Source organism: Chlorocebus sabaeus, chromosome 25 (assembly GCF_047675955.1).
Source record: "Chlorocebus sabaeus isolate Y175 chromosome 25, mChlSab1.0.hap1, whole genome shotgun sequence".
Lineage (NCBI taxonomy): Eukaryota > Metazoa > Chordata > Mammalia > Primates > Cercopithecidae > Chlorocebus > Chlorocebus sabaeus.
The window spans coordinates 63,597,792-63,622,616 of record NC_132928.1 but is presented as its reverse complement, the minus strand read 5'-3'; the positions used below and the strand labels follow the sequence as shown (position 1 = coordinate 63,622,616).

At 44.8% G+C, this 24,825-nt stretch overlaps 1 protein-coding gene across 1 annotated transcript in view; it reads left to right on the top strand.

Annotated features, from left to right (window-relative positions):
* Positions 1 to 5,382, top strand: part of UCK2 (uridine-cytidine kinase 2) — an 85,031-nt gene extending 79,649 nt beyond the window's left edge. Inside the window, exon 7 of the mRNA XM_007989692.3 lies at positions 1,441 to 5,382. Within this exon, the coding sequence (XP_007987883.1) occupies positions 1,441 to 1,580 (140 nt within the window). The 3' untranslated portion in view covers positions 1,581 to 5,382. The remainder of the gene's footprint in view (positions 1 to 1,440) is intronic.
* The last annotated feature ends 19,443 nt before the right edge of the window (positions 5,383 to 24,825 follow it).

Here is a 24,825-nt window from a genome sequence, read left to right as displayed (position 1 = left end):
CCAATGATGGCATTTGGATACTTTGCTTCTGAGGCCACCTTTTAGCAAAAGTAGATTCCCTCGATCGAATTTAGAGTGACCTGCCATCACGGTAGCTCTTTCTAAAGGGAGCTCATTGCTACCGTTATTGTACTTATTTTTCATTTTATTTTATTTTACTTTAGAGACAAGGTCTTGCTCTGTCACCCAGACTGAAGTGCAGTAGCACAGTCACAGCTCATTTGCAACCTCCAGCTCCTGAGCTCAAGTGATTCTCCTGCCACAGCCTCCCAGTAGCTGGGACTACAGGCATGCACCACCATGCTCTGCTAATTTAAAAAAAATGTTTTTGTAGAGACAGTTTCATTATGTTGCCTAAGCTGGTCTAAAACTCCTACCTCAAGCGACTGTCCCACCTCAGCCTCCCAAAGTGTTAGGATTACAGGCATGAGCCATAGCACCTGGCCCCATTGTTTTATTTTTTTGGCTTGTCTAGGAAGTATGAATGTCTCTGGACTAGGCGTAGTGTGGCAGAGTTGATCTGTAAGATGGGACCTGGTTTCTTCATTCTCTTTAGAATTTAATTTTCCCTTCTTTTAAAAAGATTATTTATTGAGCTGTTTGGAGTAAGTTATAGCAGTAAATATTTAACCCTGTATTTTTTAAGAACAAAGGCATTCTTTTTCATCACCACAATGCAGTCATTAAATCCAAGACACTTACCATTGATATGACCTCTTTTAACCTGGAGATGTTCCCTATCTTTTGTTTTTTTTTAAAGACATTTTTTAAGCATACAGGCCCATTGTTTGGTAAAATGGTCCTCAATTTGAGTGTGTCTTTTGCTTTCTTATGATTGGATTCATGAGCTTATGTAATCTGAAGGAATTATACCCGGAGAGATACGGCGTGGTCCTCTTTATCACATCAGAGAGCATTGTGTATTCCATTTTTGGTGATGTTAGATTGACCTCTTGGTTGAGGTATATAATTTATTTCTAATGCTAAGAAAAGATAGCTCTCTCCGTTATGTGGTTTGGAGGGACAGAGGGCCTTCCATGGGGATGCTCTGTCTTAGGATGGAAAACTGGAAGGTTTCCTGGTGGAAAGGTCTCATAGCTAATTGATGTGGCAGAACCATGGCTGGTTAGCACGTCTGCAGAATTTGGCCCAAGTGCTTCATCCAGTGGTGATTGATCATCTCCTGATAAGATACCCATTCATTAAGGGCTTACTCTGTGCTAAGCATTGTCTGTCTTAGCCCTCCTGCAAAGGAGAGGGATCATATTAGCCCAGGCAGAGCCACTGGGAAGTTGGGTGACTTGCCTGCAAGTGGCAGAGCCACTTCCCTGGAAGTCTTTCAGCTGTGGTTCCTGCGTGCCCTTTCCCCAGACAGACTCCCTTACTCACCCCTGCACCCGTGCCTGCACCCGTAACGCTCTGCTGGTCTCTGCCCCACAGTGGCCATCAACCTCATCGTGCAGCACATCCAGGACATCCTGAATGGAGGGCCCTCCAAACGGCAGACCAATGGCTGTCTCAACGGCTACACCCCTTCACGCAAGAGGCAGGCATCGGAGTCCAGCAGCAGGCCGCATTGACCCGTCTCCATCGGACCCCAGCCCCTATCTCCAAGAGACAGAGGAGGGGTCAGGAGGCATTGCTCATCTGTACATACTGTTTCCTATGACATTACTGTATTTAAGAAAACACCATGGAGATGAAATGCCTTTGATTTTTTTTTTTTTTTTCTTTTTGTACTTTGGAACGACAAAATGAAACGGAACTTGACCCTGAGCTTAAATAACAAAACTGTGCCAACTACTACTGGTGATGCCTAATTATGAATCCAACGTGTAACCAGTTATAAATACATATATATATAAAAGGATCTATTTTTGTGTAAATGTACAAATACTGTAAAGCTGTTTGCCATAAGTATTTTGCAGGAGGGTCTGTACTTGAGTCTTTTAGGACTGGAGCTGGAATTTCACCAAGGGGAAATTGTTGTGTCCCAGGGCGGGGAGGCTCGGGCGTCTGTGAGAGACGGGGAGGGTGGCTAAGGTCCCATTGCTCTTGAGTGCCCCGTGGAACTCGATGGGAATGGAGTTGGAAAACCTTGATTGCCTCCTCTGTCACATACCACTCTTGGAGCTGGAACTTAGTGATATGTCAATGAGAGATACTCTTGTCTTTTTTCTTTTCTTTTCTTTTTTTTTTTTTTTTTGAGTTGAAATTAGGTAAAACCTCAACTCAAAAATCAAACTCAGGGAAGAGGCCCACTGAGGAGAACAAGTCTTCTGCACTTCCTTCCTGCCCTGCTCCCACCCTCTCGCCTCTGGCTGCTTGGATAGCTTGGTGACTCCTTCCTCACCCTCCTGCTTCTCCGTCTCTCCAAGAAGCCAGAGCTGCCGCTTTCCTTCCCTGGAAGAGATTTTATGGGATCGCTTCCTGATAGAAGATGGGAAGGAGAGGGCAGAACTGTGCCTGCTGTCATATCTGAAGAATCACTGGTTCTTTCTGCTTCCCAGGGACGTAACTGATCTGACTCCTTGGGCTTTTTCCTGTATTGTGGAATATAGAGTGCCCCATTGCAGGCTGGGCGTGGGTGAGGGCTTCGGTAACTTGACACCGGCAGCAGCGCCTCACGAGCTGGCAGGGGAGCTACGTAGTTTCTGTTTCCTGGAGGTTTGCAGTGAGGTGAGGAGAGTAACTTCGGTCAGGGATTCTCGCTAGCAGCATCATGGCCAGGATGATTTACTTACTTGCAATACCACCTAGTGGATATGGCAGCTGCAGAGCATAAAAGGGGTTCAGAAAAGCAGTTTTTAAAAAGTATTTAAAAAGAGAGTATTTAAATCAGAGGTACCTAGGTTGGAGTCTGAGGTTGAAATATTTGGGGTGGAGATTTCTAGCTTTCCTGAGAGCCGCTGCTTGATGGCAGTGTTTTCTCTGGAAGTACAGATTCCTGACATTCTGCGTGGAGGGGAGCCCAAGTGAGCCTAAAGGAGGTCTGATTATAGAGTCCCGAGCCTCAGTTTCTGACCACAGAAGAGCCAGAGATTTTCATTTCATTGTGACCACCCTAGTGCTTGGTGGACTGTGCCCTTAGCTATCCCACTGTGGCTGCCATTGCCAGAAACATTTTGGAGAACCTTCTCTTTACATTGCTCTCAGAGCCTGTGCGAGCCATTCAGGTAAATTGGTCTCCATTACTACCTGGTCACACCAAATTTTCCCCTCAGACTCAGCACCATCCAGTCTGATTCCCCCTTTCTGGGTTCAGTTTGACTCTAAATCTGTTTTGCTATTGTAGAAGAGTCAAACCTAGTCCCCAACAGAGCTTGCCACCCGGAGACTTTCAGGAGACCACGCAGGCTCTGAAAGGAGCTCCCAGTCACAGCAGCCGCCTACTTGGAGCAAAGGAAGGCTCCCAAGATGCCTCCTTTGAAAGCCAGAGCTCAACAGGATGGCTGAGTTCTGGAGTGTGTGTTCAGGATCAATCATTATTATCCTTGTAGTCATGGCTTGATCTGTTCTGAGATGAAGCAGGGAATGCAGGCCTGGGTTAGCATCCTGAGGACACAGGGCCCCTGGCCTTGACGGCCCTGGGCCATGCTCAGGTGAAGCCCACCCCTGTCTGGGAGAGCCTTGGCCTTTCAATGGGCAGCATGCTCAACTTTACTTGAAGCTCCCAGGTGCCAAACCATTTAGTGCCTTGGCTGTTTATCCTACTGCCTTGGAAGATGGACTCGTCTCATCTCTGAGCCTTTACCTAGCTGCTTCCTCATTTACCTGTGGTGTTGGGACCAAGCCTCCAGTATCTCTGAGTAGGCCACTCCTAGCTTGGAAACAGCTATAAGGGCTGCCCTGCCCCTTGTCAAATGATCACCAATTCTTGGTGGCTTGGATGGGGACACAGAACAGTGTCTGCTGGGGTCTGCGACACCATGTCTGGAACAAGGAAGGGATAGAAGGCTCTACCCCTCTGTGGCAGCCCAGCATTTAGCCAGCTCTGTATCTGAACTTGAGCTTTCTAGGAACAAACAATGGTCTTAGGTTTTTAAGAGCCTCTGGGTCTCTGATTCCATGGAGAGTTAGGCGTAGAATTATTAGACCAGAAACCATCACATTGGCCATCGAGGTACTCTTTGCCGTTCAGGGTGGAGGCACAGATGAGCAGAGTGGGGTGATGTGGGTTGTATGTGCATGCAAGTCCTCTGGCTCCAGAGCCATCCAGTGGTGCTCGGTTCTCTCTTCCTGCCCAGGTATTGTGTGTGGACCAAGTGTTTAGGAAACAAGCCCAGAAGCATTATGTCACAGGAAGGCCTGGCCTCACACTCCTTCACACTAATGAGCCGTCTACTGACCCAAGTTTCTTATTCTCGGGCAGCCTGGGACCACCGTGAGCAGAGAGATGGGAGTCTATGTAAGAAGGATGCAAGTGTCCTTTGATTTGGAGCGGACAGAGCAGGTCCTTGCAAAGGCAGTGGGTTAAACAACGGGATGTCTGTGCAACAGGCCAGGGGAGGAGGGCAGAGACAGGGTCTCCAGTTCACCTTGCCGCAGAACTAGACTAATCATCCCTGCTGGTCTTGGCCACTTGGCAATCATGGGGAAGTTGAATCCCCGCCTTACTTGGGCTTGGAGCTGGATACTTGTGGGCACGCCCAGGGTAGGTTGGCAGCATTTCATTAGGCTGCTGGGTCGGGCCGGAGGCTTGTGTACACCTCAGAGCAGTCGGGCAGCAGGAGGGCCGGAAGCCTGGTTGGTTTGTATATGATCTCTCTTGCTGCTCTTGTGTACTTTCCTTGATTTAGCAACCTTGACCTGCACTGGCCCCCATGGCTGTTGGAGGGAAGTAGCCTCTTGCAGGGAAATACTTTCCTCTGCCCTGGAATCTCCTATGTGCCTGTTAAAGATTCCAGGGCCAAGAACTGGGCAGGCTGAGGAGCAGCTAGGTAGGTGGGTTATGGGGTTCAGGACTGCTTCTGGAAGGGACCGCCTGTACTTCTGTACCACCGTTGCCCTTTACACTTTGCTCAGGGTGGGGTGGGGGAAGCATTCAAACAAAACAAAACAAGGAAGGGAACTGTCTGGCAAAGGCATAAGTGGATGCATCCAGAGCTCAGTCCCCTTTCATCTTTTGTCTCTGGACGTTCTGCTGCCCTCCTCATACTGGGGACTGGCATTCCAGGTCAGCTTGGCTGTGGTCTTAGAGGCAGGGAGTGCCTACCCAGTCCTGCCTCAGGAGCAGGGTGAGTAGCTACATACAGACTTAGGCTTTTTTCCCCCCTTTTAAGATGCTTGCTCCTCTCCCTTTTCTTTTTACCTTTATTGTTAGTGGTTACAAAGTGACCACATATTATGTACTTTGCTGTAAATAAAGACAAACAAAAAGGATCCGGCTCTCGCCTTCTGTGTGATGCTTGGCCCAGAGCAGCGACCGAATCCTGGCTGTGAAGCCCGAGTGGCTCCAGAAGAGCCATGCTGTGCCTATGCAGTGTAGATGTCACTGGGCCTGCTGTCGTGAAGCCTCATGATCCTGGGGTGTATGTGGGGCAGACCCCAGGCCTCACCTGGGCTCAGATACCGGTTCAGGTAGTGGACTTGCAGTTCTTGTCAAGTGGGAAGCCCGGGCCAGGGTTTCTGGGAGCCTTTGGTTCTTAGGACATTCTGGCGCTGTGTTCTCCCGATGCTATCCAGTTTACCTGGCCTCTCCCCCATTGCCTTCCTTAGGCTGGTGACCCAGCCCCTTCCTTGCTCAAACAAACCCATTTAAAGTAAACTTTTTTGAGGGAGGTGGGTGGAAGATGAGGAAAGTTTACATTATAACAACACAAAACAGTTGCATGTTGCCCACACGCTGTGAATGGATGTATATGTATGTTCATCCCTGTTTTTCAAAGACCTAGGCCGCCCACCAAAAATAGAAAAATGATTGGCTTTTGTCAGGGTGTGGTGACTCATGCCTGTAATCCCAGCACTTTGAGAGGCTGGGGCAGGAGGACTGCTTGAGGCCAGGAGTTCAAGACCAGCCTGGGCAAGAGGGTGAAACCCCATCTCTACTAAAAAAAATTAGCTAGGTGTGGTGGTGCATGCCTGTAATCCTAGCTACTCGGGAGGCTGAAGCACGAGGATCACTTGAACTCAGGAGGCAGAAATTGCAGTAAGCCGAGATCGCACCACTGCACACACACCAATGCAACAGAGCAAGACTGTCTCAAAAAAAAAAAAAAAAAAGGAAAAAAAATGGCTTTTATGCTCTTTGTGGCGCCCTATCCCCTATCAACTTGCCACCTTTCGTAGCTTCTCATTCATCTCTTCCACCACTGCCTGCCAGGCACCCAATGACTGTCATTGATGGGCAGAGCCATTTTCTTTCTAGCCACTAGTTCCACTCTGACAGGTGCCACCCCATCTGTCCTCAGAAGGTGGCTATTTTAAGCAACACTCAGGTGCCCCTGCAAGAGCTAGCGTAAGCATTGTCAACTTCTGGCAGGTGAAGACGTCGTGAGTCACAGTAAGTGGCTTGCCTGGTGTCACACAGGCAGTGGTCATGCAAGCCGGTGCTGAGCTGTGGTTCAGTTTCCCTCTGCACTGCTCTCAATCTCGCCTGTCCCAAGCCGACCACCTCTGAACTTTGATGCTTTGCTTGGGATGCCACTTGGTTCTCACTGTGTGTTTCTGCACCTTTGTTGTAGTTGGAGGGGACCGTGGTGCAGGCCAGTAATGCCCCGGAGTCGACTTTTTATTTTTGTCTCCCTACCCTTGTGTCACAGCATCCTCTGAGCCATCCTTCAGCTCCATAGCTAGGAGGAGATGCCTCTTTGACTAGTGCTGCTTTAATCAGACCCTTAATTGGGGCAGATTAAAAGAAACCTGTTAGGACCTGCTGAAAGATTTTAAATAAGGGGTGGAGATGGAGACTTGAGATGTGGGAAAGTGCTTTGAGAGGATGGAACCAGAGATGGAGTTCTGTTATTTGGTGCTGGGGGGGATGTTTAGATTTCTATTTTAAAGCAGACCGTAATCAGATCACTTTCTAAACCCAGAATGAAGTAAAGCTACTTGCTAGATTTTGGATTTTGTGTGGGTGTGTGTGTTTGCATGTATATATATACACACACACATACATATGCTTATAATTTGTTCATGAACTAAAATAACAAAATACCAAGTAAAAAATTTGAGTTAGGACTAAACCCAAGATATATATTCTCAGTTAAATGAATGGAGGTGAGGGGCAGGAGAATATGAAGTTGTGCCTTATACACACTCCCTTTTCATACAGTCATATCCATGCTTAGCATTGCCTTTTCTTACTGAGGATGTGTTTGGACTAGATCCAATGGTGCCTATGACATGGTGCCTAGAATGAAAATGGTGCAGGGTTTAACGCAGTGTTCACTGAATTCTGACTGTTCTGGTCCAGGGAAGGCCACCATGGCCTCTGCCTAAATTGCTCACATGTGATGGTGGAATTCTGTGCTGAAAAGCCCAGGAGTTTTTCACCCAAGATAATTGTAGTTGTGGATGTTCTCAAGATTTCTCTTTATAATGGCATATACTTTCTCTTCTGTTTCTGAAATTTCCAGCTTGCATTGTAATGTTCACATTCAACGTATCCAGCTCTCGTTACACTTTCATTTTATCCTTAAAACAGTCCTGTGAAATATATAAGGAATGTGGTCATGCTCCAGTTTTACTGAGAAGGCAATGATTTAAACCCAAAGCAACTGCTGGGAAGTAGGACACGCTGTATAGTCAGGTTGTCTGGTGTGTGCTGCCATCTAATGGTGGGATTCAGATTGCAACAGGAAGGTTGTTTTGGGTTGCTGAACTTGGCATATGCTTGGCTACCATGGTTTGTAAGAGAGTTGTTGGAGTGTCCCTAGAAGTGTTATTTTTTTTTTTTCCTGGAAATTTTTTTTTTTTTTTTTTAAGAGATGGGGCAGGTCTATGCTGTTCCCCAGGTGGGTCTTGAACTTCTGGGTTCAAGGGATGGATCCTCCTGCCTCAGCCTCCCGAGTAGCTGGGACTATAGGCATGCACCACGGCACCTGGCTTTTGGAAAATCTTAAAGTCTTCACTAGGGGAGATGGAAGCTGACCCTCTTAATTCTCTATTGCTACCATCTGTTGCAGTGGTGCCGCAAGATGGCCATCGTAATCAGTGGGTGAGCTTGTTTAAAAACTTGAGTGGGATCCATTCCTGAGAATTCTAGGGAGGGAATCTTTTTTTTAGACAGGCTCTCACTCTTGCCCAGGCTGGAGTGCAGTGGCATGGTCATGGCTCATTGCAACCTCAGATTCCTGGTCTCAAGTGGTCCTCCCACCTCAACCTCCTGAGTAGCTGTGACTGCAGGTGTGCACCACCATGCCCCACTATTTTTTTATTTTTGTAGAGATGGGGTTTTGCCATGTTGGGGAGGGAATCTTTTATAACAAACTGGACAGATGAATCGGATGGACAGGCAGGGTTGGAAACCAGGGGCCTTGTGTATTTAACCATATAGACCATTAAAATCTGTGGTGTTTGTTGCGTTGGGGATCCCATTTCTCCCAGAAATGTCCTATGTGTTGCTTAAGGACCTCCCCTGCCTGCATGGAGACTGGAAAGAGGGTTTCGAGGCTGCCCCTAAGCCCATTCAAAGTCAGCACCGTTCTCTAAGGTTGTCAGACCCCAGGAGGCTCTGGGCTGGAATTTTCCTGGGAATGTTCCTTAGGACATCTGCTAGAGCTGGGGTGCTTTTAGAAGTTAGCGAGCCCAGTGGTCTTCAAACATGTTTTGGCTGTGGATCCCTTCAGGAAGTCTTACCTGAAGTTTCAATGTGGAAATCAGAGGAAAGCAAAGCTGTGTGGTTGAAACTGGCAAGGGGGGTCTGGAGCCTCCCCTTAGCCTCTCCCTTGAGCTTGGAAACCATTTAAACCCAGGCTTCTCATTTCACAGATGATGAAATAGACCCAGAAACAAAGTGACTGGGTCAAGATCCCATCGTTGGGCTGTAGGTCTGCAGTGGATTGGATTAGGACAGAGTTGGCTTGGGAAGGAATACCTAAACTAGACTTCTCAGCAGCCACTGCTAGAGCCCTGCCCCTAGGCTGAACTCAGCTGTTGCAAAAAAACGTTTTAGTAAAACCAAAGCAGGATATTTTGATCAGACATCAAATGGGCTTTAGAGCTTAGCCTACCCCTGGAGCTCTGTGCCTCGCAGGCTGAGACGCACCCATTTCTGGGCCTTTTGCCATCCCGATGGCCACTTTGGGGTGAGGCCGTGATATGGAAGTTGGGTTCGAGGATGGCGTAAGGAAGGATATCTATTGCACATATTATTTAGTAATTTTAAAGGGATCCTACAATTTAATGGTGTGTGTTTCACCATTTCTTCAAAATAGTGAAAGTCAAAAAGTCCTGGCATCAAAACGAAAGGGTCTGATATTGTGTTCTCTGATTCTTCAGCTAAAGGGGCTGCCTAGGGGGTCAGACAAGCTGAGGGACACTTGGCATCTTTAGCAGGACAGTCTGCATCGTACCTGGAACCCCTTTAGGCCCAGTGTCTGCCTCTACTCAGCATGTTCCAGTACCCTGGCTGATGAAAATACCCCATCTTTGTCAGTTGGGGTTTATATACATACATTTTGTGGGGGAGCACCATGAACCCCTCTAGCAGGCTACAGAAGGACCCCTTCTCTGAATGTTTTTACATATATGAAATAACACCCCACAAATATCAAAGGAAATAAATTGCAATGCGGTTACCAAAACATAAAGACAAATCTGGGATGTAGTAAGATATGTGTTGCTTTATTAACACATCAAATAACAAGATCCAGCAGCAGGTCTAATATCTACCAAAATTGTGTGGTAGTGATGCACCTGAGTGATATTTTGCAATTCTGTAACAATAATATGTTATGAAAGTAACTGATTTCTGTGGTTGACAAACAAATACAGTCAATATTTCTATGATGCCTACAATTGCCTTCATAATGGAAGGGCATGCTAAATTTCAGTTAGAGACTAGAGAAAAGATAGATGTCATTTTTCAAGTTCATGGATTACCTGAATTCTGCTCAGTGCTTTATCCTCAGATTATGAACCCCTGTCCAGATCCAAATCATCCTGGTCACCTGGAGACTAAGGCAGACCGAAGGTTTTCCTCTTTACCCGGCGTGTGGAATGAGCTAAGCCTCAGTCAGTGGTGCTAGGCTTCTTGTGAGATAATTGTACTGGCTCTGGCCTGTAGAAATGAAATGAGCATTCCACATTTAAAACGTTCTTGGAATCACATTTAAAAGAGTAAAAAACAGGACTGGGTGCAGTGGCTCATGCCTGTAATCAGTGCTTTGGGAGGCCAAGGTGGGAGGATGGTTTGAGGCCAGGTCTTTGAGACCAGCTTGGGCAACATAGTAAGACTCCTGGCATCGTGGTGTGCACCTGTAGTCCTACTTGGGTGGCTCATGTGGGACGATCAATTGAGCCCAAGAGTTTGAGACTGAGGGAGCTATGATCACACCACTGCACTCCTGCCTGGGTGACAGAGTGAGACCCTGTCACACACACAAAAAAACAAAACAAAAAACCCAAAACAGGTGAAATTTATTTTTGCATTATATTTTATTTATATAAACTATCCAAAATACTATTTTAATATGTAATTACTGTAAAATTATTCGTGAGATTTTTACATGCTTTTTTTGGTACGGAGTCTTTGGTGTGTCTATTTTGCATTCACGGCACATCTCAATCTGGACTAACCACATATCAAGGGGCTCAATGGCCACATGGCTAGTGACCATGCCATTGGGCAGCACTGGTCAATATAGTTAGAATGATACCATGTCAGGGCTGGGCAAGGCTGCAGTTGAATCCTATTTTTTTTACCTAAGGGGAAATTGGGGTTCAGAGAAAGAAGGTGATTTGTCCAAGGCCATGGTTAGCTGGAGAGCAAGGCTTTGGTTAGGCCCTGGTCTAGTGGATGTTCTACCATCACGCTGCCTTTTGGTAAAGGTTATGTTTTTCTAGCCCTGAGTCTGATGGAAGGCCTGAGTCTTTCAGGAGAAGCCCAGGCTTTGGGGATTCCGCCTCTGAAAGCCCAGTGATGAAAGATGCCACAAAGACAGCTAACCAGAGCTAATGAGAGGAAACCCTGGAACATGAACGGCTTCAGGGGATATAGTAATGGGAGATGGGGTCACCTCACAGCAGGAAGAGTAAATGCTGGTTAAGGAATGGGTGAAGAGAAAGTGAATCTTTCTCAGAGAAATCCAGGGTGGAGAGAAGTAAACAGTAAGTTGTCAAAAAGAAATATGATAAACTGGCAAAATATTTGCAATGATATTGAATAGATGGGAACACATTAAAGTCCATGTATTCCACAGAGGTCAAGAGGAGATGATTGGAATGAATGGAAGGTGGAAATGACTGTTAATCAAAGGAAAAGAGGAGGAAATAGCAGAATGCTCTGGTTCTTACCTAAAAACAGATAAGGGAAGATGCCAGGGAATTGTCCTTTTCCTTGCACCTCCATCATCTACCCCGAGACGCCACCCTGACAGCTCGCTTGTCCATGGCACTGTGGGTGTGTATGGCGAGTGGCCTCTTCTGCACTGGCGGCTCCTCGAGAGCCCGGAGCATGTCTGGCTCCTCTTAGTGTCCCCAACACGTGGGATGGCAGGTTCCTGCTGCAGAGGAGGTGCTTGGCAAGCATTTGAAAGACAAATGGGAATAAAGGAGTGAGTGACTGAGGGAGAGCTGTTCTGCAGCCGGGACAGGCGCAGAGTCGGGGCCCTCGCTCTGCTTTCAATGCCCCACTCTTCCCTGGGGACATTTGTAGATTGCTCGCTTCTGTCAGTCCTCTTCGTCTGAGAAATGAGAGCGTCACCTCTGCCCTCCTCAATGTAGTGGTTTAGAAGACCATGTGAAATAATCGGTATAACATGCATTGGAGGCAAAAAAAAAAAAAAAAAAACAATAACACAAACATGTACTGTGTTACTCATTTTCAGTGCAAAGTGCAACTGGGCCAAAGTGGTATTAAGAATTGATCGAGTTCAGCCTCGACCAATGTATTTGTAAGGAAAATAAGATGTCCACACACAAAGCCAGAAAGCAGATTAGAGCAGATGAGAACAGCAAAGTGGATTCAGAGAATCAAAGCCTTCGGGCAATGTCTGCGAGCTAGCAGGAAGCATGAAGACAATGTTCACTCAAGGCGTCAGCTTGTCATAAGACCTAAGCGCCCCAGTGTCAGAGAAGTAGCCCCACCATACTGAGCATCACTGAGGGTGGCTCTTTCAGTGAGGATTAGGTTCAATGGCACATAATAGAAAAACAAAAGAACCAAAACAACTGGCTTAGGCAAGGTAGAAGTTGACTTTACTCACAGAAGTCTAGGGTTTGGAAGTCCGGAGCTAATACGGCAGTTTCATCATATCGTAAGGGACTCAGGCTCCCGTTCCTATCATCAGCGCTTGGTTGATGTTTTTAAAGTCACTTTTTGGTCTGAAAAGGCTGCTGGAGTCACAGTCAGCAACTCTTCATTCTATACAGAAGGAGGAAGAGATGAGGGGCATGCCTTATTCCTGTTAAGGAAGACTTTCCAGAAACACCGCGTGACACTTCTGCTTACATCTCTTCCGCCGGAACTTAGTCTAGGTCTACACCTACCTCCTAGGGAGGTTGGGAAATGCGATCCTTTTAGTTGACTGCATTCCTACCCTGAATAAAATAAGAAATGTGCAAAGATAATATCAGCAAAAAGAAACAGTCAAGCATGACAAACACTCAGTCAATGACATCTGTTAATATAATTTTATTTTATTTTTACATTTATTATTTTAAAAAACAGCTTTATTGAGGTATAAAGGGCATAAAATAAACTACACATATTTAAAGTGTTTAATTTGATAAATTTGACATACGTATCCACCTGTGAAACCATCACCATAATCAAGATAATGAACATATCCATCGCCTCCTAAAGTTTCCTCATGCTCCTTCATAATCCTCCCTCCTACTCCAGGGAATCACTGACCTGCCTTCTTCTCACTAGAGATTACTTTGTGTTTTATAGAATTTTGTGTAAGTGGAATCATATAGTATGTACTCCTTTTCTTTTTGTTTGGCTTTTTTTTACTCAGCACAATTTTGTGATTCATCCATGTTGTGTGTATCAAAGTTTTTCTCATTGTTTTGGAGGAGGGTTGTTTGTTTTCTTATTGAGTTTTTTTTTTTCTTTTTTTTTCTTTTTTTTTTTTTTTTCCGTTAAGAGAGATGTGGTCTTGCCATATTGCCCAGGCTGGTTTTGAACTCCTGGCCTCAAGTGATCCTCCTGCCTCAGCCTCCCAAAGTACTGGGATTACAGATATGAGCCACCATACCTGGCCTTCCTTACTGAGTTTTGAGAGTTCTTTATGTATTCCGGATACAAGTCATTTTCAAATTTATACTTTGCAAATATTTTCTCTTGTTTTGTGGCTTGTCTTTCTTTTCATAATGACACTGTCTTTTAGAAAGCTCTTGTTTTAAACTTTGATGAAATCTGACTTAACAATTTTGGTTTGGTGCCATAGCTAATAAATCTTTGCTTAATTTAATATCACTTTTTTTTTTTTTTTTTAATCTGAGATGGAGTCTCGCTCTGTTGCCCAGGCTGGAGTGCAGTGGCGCGATCTTGGCTCACTGCAGCCTCCACCTCCCAGGTTCAAGTGATTCTTCTGCCTCAGCCTCCTGAGTAGCTGGGACTACAGGTGCACACCACCACACCCAGCTAATAATTTTGTATTTTTAGTAGAGACGGGGTTTCACCATGTTGGTCAGGTGGGTCTCAAACTCCTGACCTCGTGATCTGCTCACCTGGGCCTTCCAAAGTGCTGAGATTACAGGCGTGAACCACCACGCCCAGCCAGTGGTTTTTTTGTTTGTTTGTTTGTTTGTTTTGACGGAATCTCATTCTGTTGCCCCGGCTAGAGTGCGGTGGCATGATCTCAGGTTACTGCAACCTCTGCAACCTCCACCTCCTAGGTTCAAGCCATTCTGCTGCCTCAACCTCCTGAGTAGCTGGGATTACAGGCACCCACCACCACTACTAATTTTTGTATTTTTAGTAGAAATGGGTTTCACTATGTTGGCTAGGCTGGTCTTGAACTCCTGACCTCAAGTGATCTGCTTGCCTTTGCCTCCCAAAGTGCTGGGATTACAGGTGTGAGCCACCACTCCCAGCCACAAAAATTTTTCTCTTGTGTTGTCTTCTGAAAGTTTTATAGTTTTAGGTGGTTTTTTTTTTTTTTTGAGTTAATTTTTTTTTTTTTATTTTATTCTGTCACCCAGGCTGGAGTACAGTGGTGCAATTATGGCTCACTACAGCCTTGACCTCCTGGGTTCAAGTGATTCTCCTGCCTCAGCCTCCTGAGTAGCTGGGATTGCAGCTGTGTAATACAATGCCTGGCTAAGTTTTTGATATTTTGATACAAGGTCTTACTATGTTGTCTAGGCTGGTCTCAAACTCCTGAGCTAAAGCAATCCTTCTGCCTCAGCCTCCCGAAGTGCTGGGATTACTGGCCTGAAACACTGCACCTGGTGAGTTAATTTTTTAAGATGGTGTGACGTAATAGATGGAAGTTCATTTTTTTTTTTTTTTTTTTTTTTTTTTTTTTTTGAGACGGAGTCTCTCTCTGTCGCCCAGGCTGGAGTGCTGTGGCGCAATCTCGGCTCACTGCAAGCTCCGCCTCCCGGGTTCACGCCGTTCTCCTGCCTCAGCCTCCCAAGTAGCTGGGACTACAGGCGCCCGCCACTGCGCCCGGCTAATTTTTTTCTATTTTCAGTAGAGACGGGGTTTCACCATGGTCTCGATCTCCTGACCTTGTGATCCGCCCGCCTCGGCCTCCCAAAGTGCTGGGATTACAGGCATGAGCCACCGCGCCCGTTCATTTTTTACATGTGATATCCATGTGTTTTAGCACCATAATTGAAGACTGTCCTTTCTCTTTTGAATTGCCTTTACACATTTGTGAAAAACTCATTTGTCCATATATGTGGGTCTGTTTCTAGACTCTGTTCCATTGTTTTGTCTGTCTTGACATCTATACCACACTGTCTTAATTACTGAAGCTTTATAATAAATCTTGAAATCTAGTAGTGTCAGCTGTCCAACTTTATTCTTTGTCAAAATTGTTTTGGCTGTTCTGCGTTCTTTGCAATTCTATATAAATGTTAAAGAATCAGCTTGTCAATTTCTACAAAAAATGCTGGGACTTTAATTGGGATGGTGTTGAGTCCATAGATCAATCTGGGGACAGCTGACATTTTAACAGTGTTATGTCTTTTGATTTATGAACAAGATATATCTGTCCATTCATTTTGGTCTTTAAAAGTGTCAGCAATGTTTTATTGTTTTCAATGTATAAGTCTTATATATCTTTTATCAGATGTATCCCTACATAGTTTATATTTTATGATGTTGTTGTAAATAGTATTTTTTTTAAAGTCCAACTTACGATTGTTTGTTGCAAGTATATAAAAATACAATTGATTTTTATATGTTGGTCTTTTATTCTGTGATCTTGCTAAATTCACTGTTTTTAGAGTGGTGTTGGAAGAGAGCAGAGAGAAAACAGTGGTTCAACCTACCATGTTTAACCAAAGGTTGAGATTTTTATGTTCACTTTTATCCTCTTTTTAGGTGTGAAAATTACACAATATATTTTTCTTACTTTAGTGGCCATCTTTTAAAATTGACATGTATAGTTGACAAAATCTGAATTTAATCAGTATTTCTCTCCTCTTCCTAAACAACATGAAAGCTTTGAAAGCTTAAACTCTGACCTCTCTGTCTATCTTACATGTTATTGGTGTTAAGTATTATAGTTCTACTTTGCTTTTATATTCCTGACATTAGTTACGATTACGGTTTTATCCTGTCAGTGCTCATTTAGATTTTCCCCGATTATTACTAATGACTTTGTTCACTATGTTATTTTGCATTGTCAATCTGGGTGATGGATTCAGTTTTCATCATAACACACATTTTCCCATAATTCTTTGGCAGAAGTATTAGTGGGACGCTCTTTGTTTGAAAATACCTTTATGTTACCCTCATTCTTGAGTTATAACTTAGCTGTTTCTCTCAACATTTTGAATAGATTGGTCTTCTGTTTTCTGTCTTTTAAAAAGACTTCTCTTTGATGTATTGCAGTTTCTTATGATGTGTTGAGATGTGGATTTATTTTTATTTATCCTACTTAGGACTTGTTCTTCCTGAAGGCAAGATCTATGTGTTTCATCTATTCTAAAAATTTTATAGCTGTTATCTTTTCTAGTGTTGCCTTCTCACCTTTCTCTCTATTTTCTATCTTTTGATCTGTGGTTCCATGTACATAGGACCTTTTGTTCTTTCCTCTAAGTCTCTTACTCTCTTTTTTTATTTTTAATCTGTTTTTTGTATGTTTGTTTGTTTGTTTGTTTGAGACAGGGTCTCACTCTATTGCCCAGGCCGAAATGCAGCAGAGTGATCACGGCTTGCTACAGCCTCAACCTCCTGGGCTCAAGTGATCCTCCCACCTCAGCCTCCTAAGTAGCTGGGACCACAGGCATGAGCCACCATGCCTGGTTAATTTTTGTATTTTTTTGTAGAGGTAGGGTTTCACTATGTTGCCCAGGCTAGTCTCGCGCTCCTGGACTCAAGTGATTTACCTGTCTTGTCCTCCCAAAGTGATGGGATTATTGGTATGTACCACTGTGCCCTGCCTTATTTTTAATCTTTTTATGTCTCAAGCTACATTGTAGCTAAGCTCCTTAGATCATTTCCAATTTAGTTACTCTCTTCAGCCATGTTTAGTTTGCTGTTTAAAACTTACCAACTTTTTAATTTCAATGACCATTTTTTTAGCTTTTAGAAAAACCATTTCATTATAGTCCAAATCAGCTTGTTGATTTTTGTTTTAAATTGCTATTCTTGGCCCTTGTCTAATGTCATTTTCTTATACGCTCAGCTATGCATTAAGCAGGACTTCATTATTATTATTTTTTGTATTTTATCTAGAACTTCTAGGTATTTTGTAGCAGGAAGGTTTTCTGGTTATCTGAACCATGATGATGAAAAAAAAAAGTGTCTCATTGGTTTTTTCAGACTTTCTCCTCCAGAGAAATTCTGCTTTGTTCACAGCGTTAAATGTTCCTTGGAGTTCTAAAACTTCCATTGTTCTATGTATGTGAAGCATGCTGGGATGCCTGGGTGGTGGAGTGTGGTTACTTCACATTAAACTGTGGGCTCCTTTAAGGTCAGGAACTGTGAAATGTGTTTTCCTGTATCTCACGTGTCCTGGCAGGGTACTTGCCACGTAGTCAGTGCCTGATAAACAGTTGGCTGATTTCCTTATTTAACTTTTGCTTTAGAGCCAGACACCTCGCTAGCGGAGATGCACATGTTTTTTGTTTTGTTTTGTTTTTTGAGATGGAGTCTCGCTCTGTCGCCAGGCTGGAGTGCAGTGGTGCAGTCTCGGCTCACGGCAACCTCCGCCTCCCGGGTGCAAGCGATTCTCGTGCCTCAGCCTCCCGAGCAGCTGGGATTACAGGCACGTACAACCATGCCCAGCTAATTTTTGTATTTTTAGTAGAAACGGGGTTTCACCATGTAGGCCAGGATGGTCTGGATCTCTTGACCTCGTGATCCACTCGCCTCGGCCTCCCAAAGTCCTGGGATTACAGGCGTGAGCCACCGCGCCCGGCCCGAGATGCACATGTATTTTTAAACAGTTCCATTGATAACTGAGTTTTTCCTGACCAGAACGTGAACTGTGGCCTACGCATGGCAGTGCCTCCTGATGGCTTTGGAAACTCAGGTTCATCTGTAGGCTGTTATTCTTAAAACTGACCACTAGAGGGTGAGAATGAGCCACAGCACAGCAAAGTCCTGTTTTAACCTTCAGAACAGCTGGAGGACAGTCAATTCAAACACACTAGAGAGCACCTATCATGTGCCAGGTACTGTGTCAACCCCCCTGCCTTCCAGGACCTCATAAATGGCCAGTGCCCCCTCACATATAGACACAACTCTTGTACAAGGCAGAATGGAATGTGCACGAAGAGGTACAATCCCAACTCTTAGATCTAGGGGGGTCTCAAGAAGGAGGACTTGTGGGTGTCTCTCCTGTAGAACTCAGATTGGTCAGTCTGTGAGAGGGAAGCTTACAGGACCCGCACCACCCACCCTCTCAGTCTCAGTCTCACCCACCTCTTCACACACCTGTTTCATGTGCATATGGCTTTACTGCTGCCTGCTAGAGACCACCCAGGCTTTGCAGTAGACTATTTGCATGACCCTGGACTAACCACTCTCTAATCTTGAATCTCTTTATTTAGGGATGATAATACCAAGTCCTTTCTACTTTATAGGATTGTGTCAGATTTAAGTGAAGTAATGAAGATCAAAGTAATTTTGAAAATTCATAAGTGCCATATATTTATGAAGCTTTAAAATAATTGTTAATATACATTTCCCTAAACTGCCCTCAGAGCTTAGGAAGTTTGGGTCCACCATGGGCATTTACCACATTAACCAGAATGTAAACTCTTCCAGAAGAAGAGATCCACAGTAAGCCGAGATATACCAGGCAGGTTCGGACAAATGTCAGAGCCAGGAAACAGCAGTGTCATTAAGGTGTGGAGCTGAACACTGTGCTCTGACGCTCTCTGGGGAGGTGCCAGCCTGGCATCCAAGAAGGGTGGCCCTGTGGGAGGGTTATGCTCCAGCCTGTGGAGAGAGGCACTTTCCTTTCCCAGGCAGGGACCCTGAGGAAGAGAAGATTAAGAATGGGTGGGGCATGATGCTGCCCTAACCCCTGACATAAGCTCCCAAGAAGAAAAGCCACGGTCACTTTTCAGGACCAATAAAGGAACTGAATGGTAGAGAGAACTTGGCCATCCTCTCTCATGCTTGAGGAAAGGAGACTGACCCCTTCTCAAGCTGGTGGGAGATTTAAAGCGCCTGTTCATGATCCGTGGGATGAGCGGGGAGGAGGAAAGACTGGAAATGTCAGTCACCGTGCTCATCGCCTGCTGCACCGAAGGGCACCCCAGTGAGATCCTCACGGCCGTTTTCTTTCAGAGTCTATTTTTAAAAAGTCTATTGATTTGATCAAACTGGTGTTTTTAAAACTTCAGTTAAGGTGAGCTTTCCATGCACACACATTGGTGTATGTGTGTATGTGTGTGTGTCAGGGGGCTGCTGGGGTGGGAATGGGGACCAAAGAGAGACTATTTTAGAAGAGCATCCCTCTGACAGGGTTTTAACCTGTTCTCTGCTGTTTTATGTTAGAGATTTATTTGATCATGCAGTCAACAACAGCACCAACAGTACCATCTGGTTTGCTGATAGACATTTTTTTTTTCTTTCTCAGCTTTTATTTTGGAATTGGGGGTACATGTGCAGGTTTGTTACAAAGGTATATTGTGTGATGCTGAAGTTTGGGGTATGACTGAATCCATCACCCAGGTGGAGAGCATAGTACCCAATGTGTAGTTTTTCAGCCCCTGTGCCCCTCCCTCCATCCTCCTCTAATATTCCCCAGTGTCTGTTGTTGCCATTTTTATGTCCATATATGTGCAATGTTTAGCTCCCACTTATAAGTGAGAACATGTGGTATTTGGTTTTCTGTATCACTTAGGATAATGGCCTCTAGCTGCATCTATGTTGATGCAAAGGACATGATTTTTTTTTTTTTTTTTTTTTTTGAGACAGAGTCTTGCTCTGCCCCCCAGGCTGGGGTGCAGTGGCGCCATCTCGGCTCACTGCAAGCTCCTCCTCCCAGGTTCACACCATTCTCCTGCCTCAGCCTCCTGAATAACTGGGACTATGGGCACCCACCACCATGCTCGGTTAATTTTTTATATTTTTAGTAGAGACAGGGTTTCACCGTGTTAGCCAGGATGGTCTCAATCTCCTGACCTCATGATCCGTCTGCCTTGGCCTCCCAAGGTGCTGGGATTAAGGCGTGATCCACTGCACCTGGCCAATTTTATTCTTTTTTATGGCTGTGTAGTATTCCATGGTGCATATGTACCACATTTTCTTTATCCAGTCCACTGTTGATGGGCACCTGGTTTGATTCCATGTTTTTGCTATTGTAAATAGCACCACAGTGAACACATGGGTGCATGTGTCCTTTTGGTAGAATGGTTTATTTTCCTTTGGGCATATATCCAGTAATGGGATTGCTGGGTCAAATAGTAGCTCAGCCTAACTTCTTTGAGAAATCTACAAACTGCTCTCTACAGTGGCTGGACTAATATGCCAGCAGCATGTAAGTGTTCCCTTTTCTCCGCAGCCTTACTAGCATCTGTTATTTTTTGACTTTTTAACGAAAGTCACTCTGACAGACGAGAGATAATATCTCACTGTGGTTTTGATTTGCATTTCTCTGATGATTGGTGGTGTTGAGCATTTTGTCATATGTTTGTTGGCCGCTTGTATGTCTTCTTTTTAGAAGTGTTTGTCCATGTCCTCTCTCCACTTTTAATGAGGTTATTTGCTTTTTGCTTGTTGATTTAAGTTTTATATAAATTTTGGGTCTTAGACCTTTGTTGGATGCATAGTTTGGGAATATTTTGTTCCATTCTGTAGGTTGTCTGTTACTTCCTTGATGGTTTCTCTTGCCGTGCAGAAGCTCTTTAGTTTAATTAGGTCCCTCTTGTCAATTTTTGTTTTTGTTGCAGTTGCTTTTGAGGACTTAGTCATAAATTCTTTGCCAAGGCCAATATTGAGAAGGGTATTTCCTAGGCTTTCTTCTAGGATTCTTATAGCTGGAGGTCTTAGATTTAAGTCATTGATCCATCTTGAGTTATTTTTTGTATGTGGTGATAGGTAGGGGTCCATTCTTTTACATATGAATAGCCAGTCATCCCAGCACCATTTATTGAATAGGGAGTGTTTTCTCCATCGTTTATTTTTGTTGAGTTTGCTAATAGACATTTGATAATACAGAACTTGGATACGACTTTTGGACACACTTAGATGTGGAGATTTTTCTCTTGGTTGCATTTGTGTGTGTGTGTGAGAATAAGGAGAAAGGTCACCTCTGCTGCTGTAGCAGCAAGGAGAATCTGGCAGAGGTAGACTCTCTCTCTCTCTCTCTCTCTCTCTCTCTCTGTGTGTGTGTGTGTGTGTGTGTGTGTGTGTAAGTGTTGGCCATGACATATTGACACATCCTGTAATGACACTAACCTCCCATGTGCTTGTCATTCTCCAATGTGCTAGGCTTCAAAACTTCACCAGGGGGCGCAATTGTAATTTCTCCCATTCATTTCCTTCATCAGCCATTTATCTAGTTAGCCTCTACTGTATGCCTGTCACTGAAATGCATTGTTTTGTTTTAAACCTCATTTGAATCCTGTGAGGTAGATTGAATTACCCCTCTTTCCATAAAGGGAATTGAGCTTTAGGAGAGGTTAAGTAAATGACGTCGTCAGCAATACATGGAGAAGCCGGAATTTGAACCCGTGTTTTTCTGCCTGCAGAATGTAAACCCAATACCCTTACACCCTGCTGCCTCCCCCATGTCATGCTATCTCAGAGATTGAGTTCTGTTCTCCAACCCTCTCCCTCTTGGATATCTTTACAGTACTTGGCTCTCCACTGAGCTAGCCCATTGAAGTCCCTGTTCACCTGACAAGCAGGTGAGCACCTCGGCCCTTAGCCTGGGTTTGTGTTTCCTTATAATATCCCCATTTGAGACCTTGTCATTCACATCTGCATTTTATTTATTATTATTATTTTTGAGATAGAGTTTCACCGTGTTGCCCACGCTAGAGTGCAGTGGTGTGATCTTGGCTCACTGCAACCTCTACCTCCCAAGTTCAAGCAATTCTCCTGCCTCAGCCTCCTGAGTAGCTGGGATTACAGGCACTCTCCACCATGCCCAGCTAATTTTTGTGTTTTTAGTAGAAACGGGGTTTCACCATGTTGGCCAGGTTGGTCTCAAACTCTTGGCCTCAGGTGATTCGCCTGCCTCAGTTTCCCAAAGTGCTGGAATTACAGGTGTGAGCCATCACGCCCAGCTGATATCTGCATTTTGAAGGCACTTTTCCAACTTAGATGTTATGGAAGCATCCACTTTTCATTTTATCTGTCTCTGTGGCTTGGCCCAAGTCTCCCTTAAGGTGGCTGTTCCCTAAACTCAGAGTGACTTTTGAGAGGAGGGATGCTGCCTCTGAGAGGGACAACCCTTTAAGCTATTTCCAATTAGCATTACAGCACCCCAGTCAGGACTGTCTGGCGAGGAGAGCAGAGTCTTGCTGGAGGCCACTTGAGAAAGTTAGAAGTCCATCTTGACCTGAATGATGGGACAGAGGAAAGAGAAGACTTCCTGAGAGGAGAGTGGTCAGCAAAGGCTGGGACCATGGAATTCTATATGAAGATTTGGCTAAAATGTGGGGTGAAGGCAAGTGGCAGATGGGCTGAGGCTTATGTGACTTAGGGCTTCAAAGGACCCCAAGCTAATCATTTTCTCAGCACAATTTATGCTTATTTTTTGCTTTTGTTTCAGACCACGAGCCAGGAGTGGGATAGAGGGGTGGGAGTGAGTCTTGAGTCTTATTATCCAGTTGACGAACTGAAGTCTTTCTATTTTTTTTTTTTTTTTTTGGTAATGACTATAGAGTTTTCTTTATATTTCACAGATTGAAACCCTTTACTTTGAGAATATGGCTAAATCTGCTCAAAGATACTGCCCAGAGCATTGATTTGCTCTCTCCAAAAGGACATTCTTGTCATTAAATCATATTTTCCTAAAGATGGGATGTAGCAAACCTCGTTGACTGCAGCCTAGTGCATAACCAGCTCCTTGAGCTCGGGAAGGGCCTCTCCCACACTGGACACAGGTGGCTCCCTCACTTGTTTCCAGAGGTCCTCTTTAGAGCTAGCACGTGTCTCCCATAAGCCCCCCAAGGAGATTCAAGGAGAACAGCACAGAATGGGATGCAGCTGGGGAAAACAAGCTTGGCAATCCTGCACAGACCGTATCAGACTGCAGCCATCCACCTATTACTGTCTGTACTACAGATCCTGGCCTGGATGCAGACCTGGATGCAAAGCTAAACTCCAAAAACTAGTCTATGGAGTTAAAAGTCAGGATAGTGCTTACTGCAGGGAGAAGGGAAAGGAAGGGGTTTAGTCTATGGAGTTAAAAGTCAGGATAGTGCTTACTGCAGGGAGAAGGGAAAGGAAGGGGTTTAGTCTATGGAGTTAAAAGTCAGGATAGTGCTTACTGCGGGGAGAAGAGAAGGGAAGGGGTTGGGGAGGGGCATGAGAGGAGCTTCAGAATGGTAAGATTCTGTTTCTTGATCTGGGTGGTAGTGACTGGGTGTGTTCTCTTTGTGATACTCTCTCGAGCTGTACACTTAGGATTTGCGATCTTTTCTGTAAAACATTTCAATAAAAGACATTTATTTTTTAAAAATCCAAGTTTCACTGCTTACTAATTGTATAATCTTGGACCAGTCACTTAGGCTGTCTGAGCCTCAGTTTCTTCATCCCACATGGTGGGGCTGTGATAATGCCTGCCTCACAGTGTGGTGAGGAACACGTGAGCGAATGCCTACAGGCTCTCAGTGCAGGGCTTGGCACATTGCTCACTAAACACTAGTTGTGTCTGCTGTAGCTTCTGTTGCTCAGGATGCACTAGACTACTCCCCGCATGGGTCTACTCTGCTTCCATGCCTTTTCCCATCTCCAGGTCTCTGCTCACACACTGCCCTACCTGATCTTCTCCGCCTGGACCCCCATCACCAAATCGCATTCAGGGCACACACTGAAGACCCTTTTCCTCACCCTGGGTTTATCCTTTGCTTTAGCCTTTGTTTATCCTGTGTCCCCGCAGCCCCTGGTGAACAATCTACTGGACCCTTAATTTATCCCCCTCTCTCTCTGCCACCAGGCTAGGAGCACAGCCTTCTGTAGTATATACCTTGGTATTGCAGCAAGCACCTGGCAAGCTCTTGCTCAGGGATATTGATTGAAATGCAGCATCACCGGCTTCTCTGTGGGATATGTGGTGTGGTTCCCTGAATGGGAGGATTTGAGATGCCTCCCCTCAGAGTTGTTCCTTTATTCCACCATCTTGCATTAAAGTGCCATGTTGTGTTTTCACTACTGGGAAAATATCATTTGAAAAATACACAGCAAGTGTTAGATGGTGCATCTGGCCTGCCATCTTGACAGGAGAAGGGTGAGGAATCAGGGATGGATCCGTGGCTGGGGATAGGTCCTGGCTTGGACATTTGGTGTTGTTTGGCGCATCCAATGTAGAGATCCCAGGCCAGGGTCAGGGAGCTGCTTCCAGAGTGGGTTCAGGTCTTGTTAACTGGATACACTACACCTGATGCAGTCATCCTCCCTTCCTACTTCTGGGCTCTGGGCTTCCTTTTTTTTTTTTTTTTTTTTTTTTTTCTTTTCTGGGGACAATAACTATCCTGCTGCCTTCACAATACATCCAGAATCCAACCACCTCTCACCATTTCCACTGCTTACCCTTTGGTGCAAGCCACCATTATATGCCAGATGAAATTCTGTAATAGCTTCATAACTGGACTAGGCTCCCTGTTTCCATTATTGCCCTTTGTAGCCTGTTCTCCCCATAACAGCCATAGCCATATTTAAAAAATGTAAATTCAATCAAGTTACTCACTGGTTTGATAATCCCCCAGTTTCTGACACACTGAAGAATAAAACCCAGTGTTTTTTGTGATCAACTAGACTATGTATCACCACTATCCATGCCCCATAACTCCCTACTAACTCTAAGACCTCACCTCCTACCCTGCTCCTTCTTGCTGTTTTTTAGTCGCAAC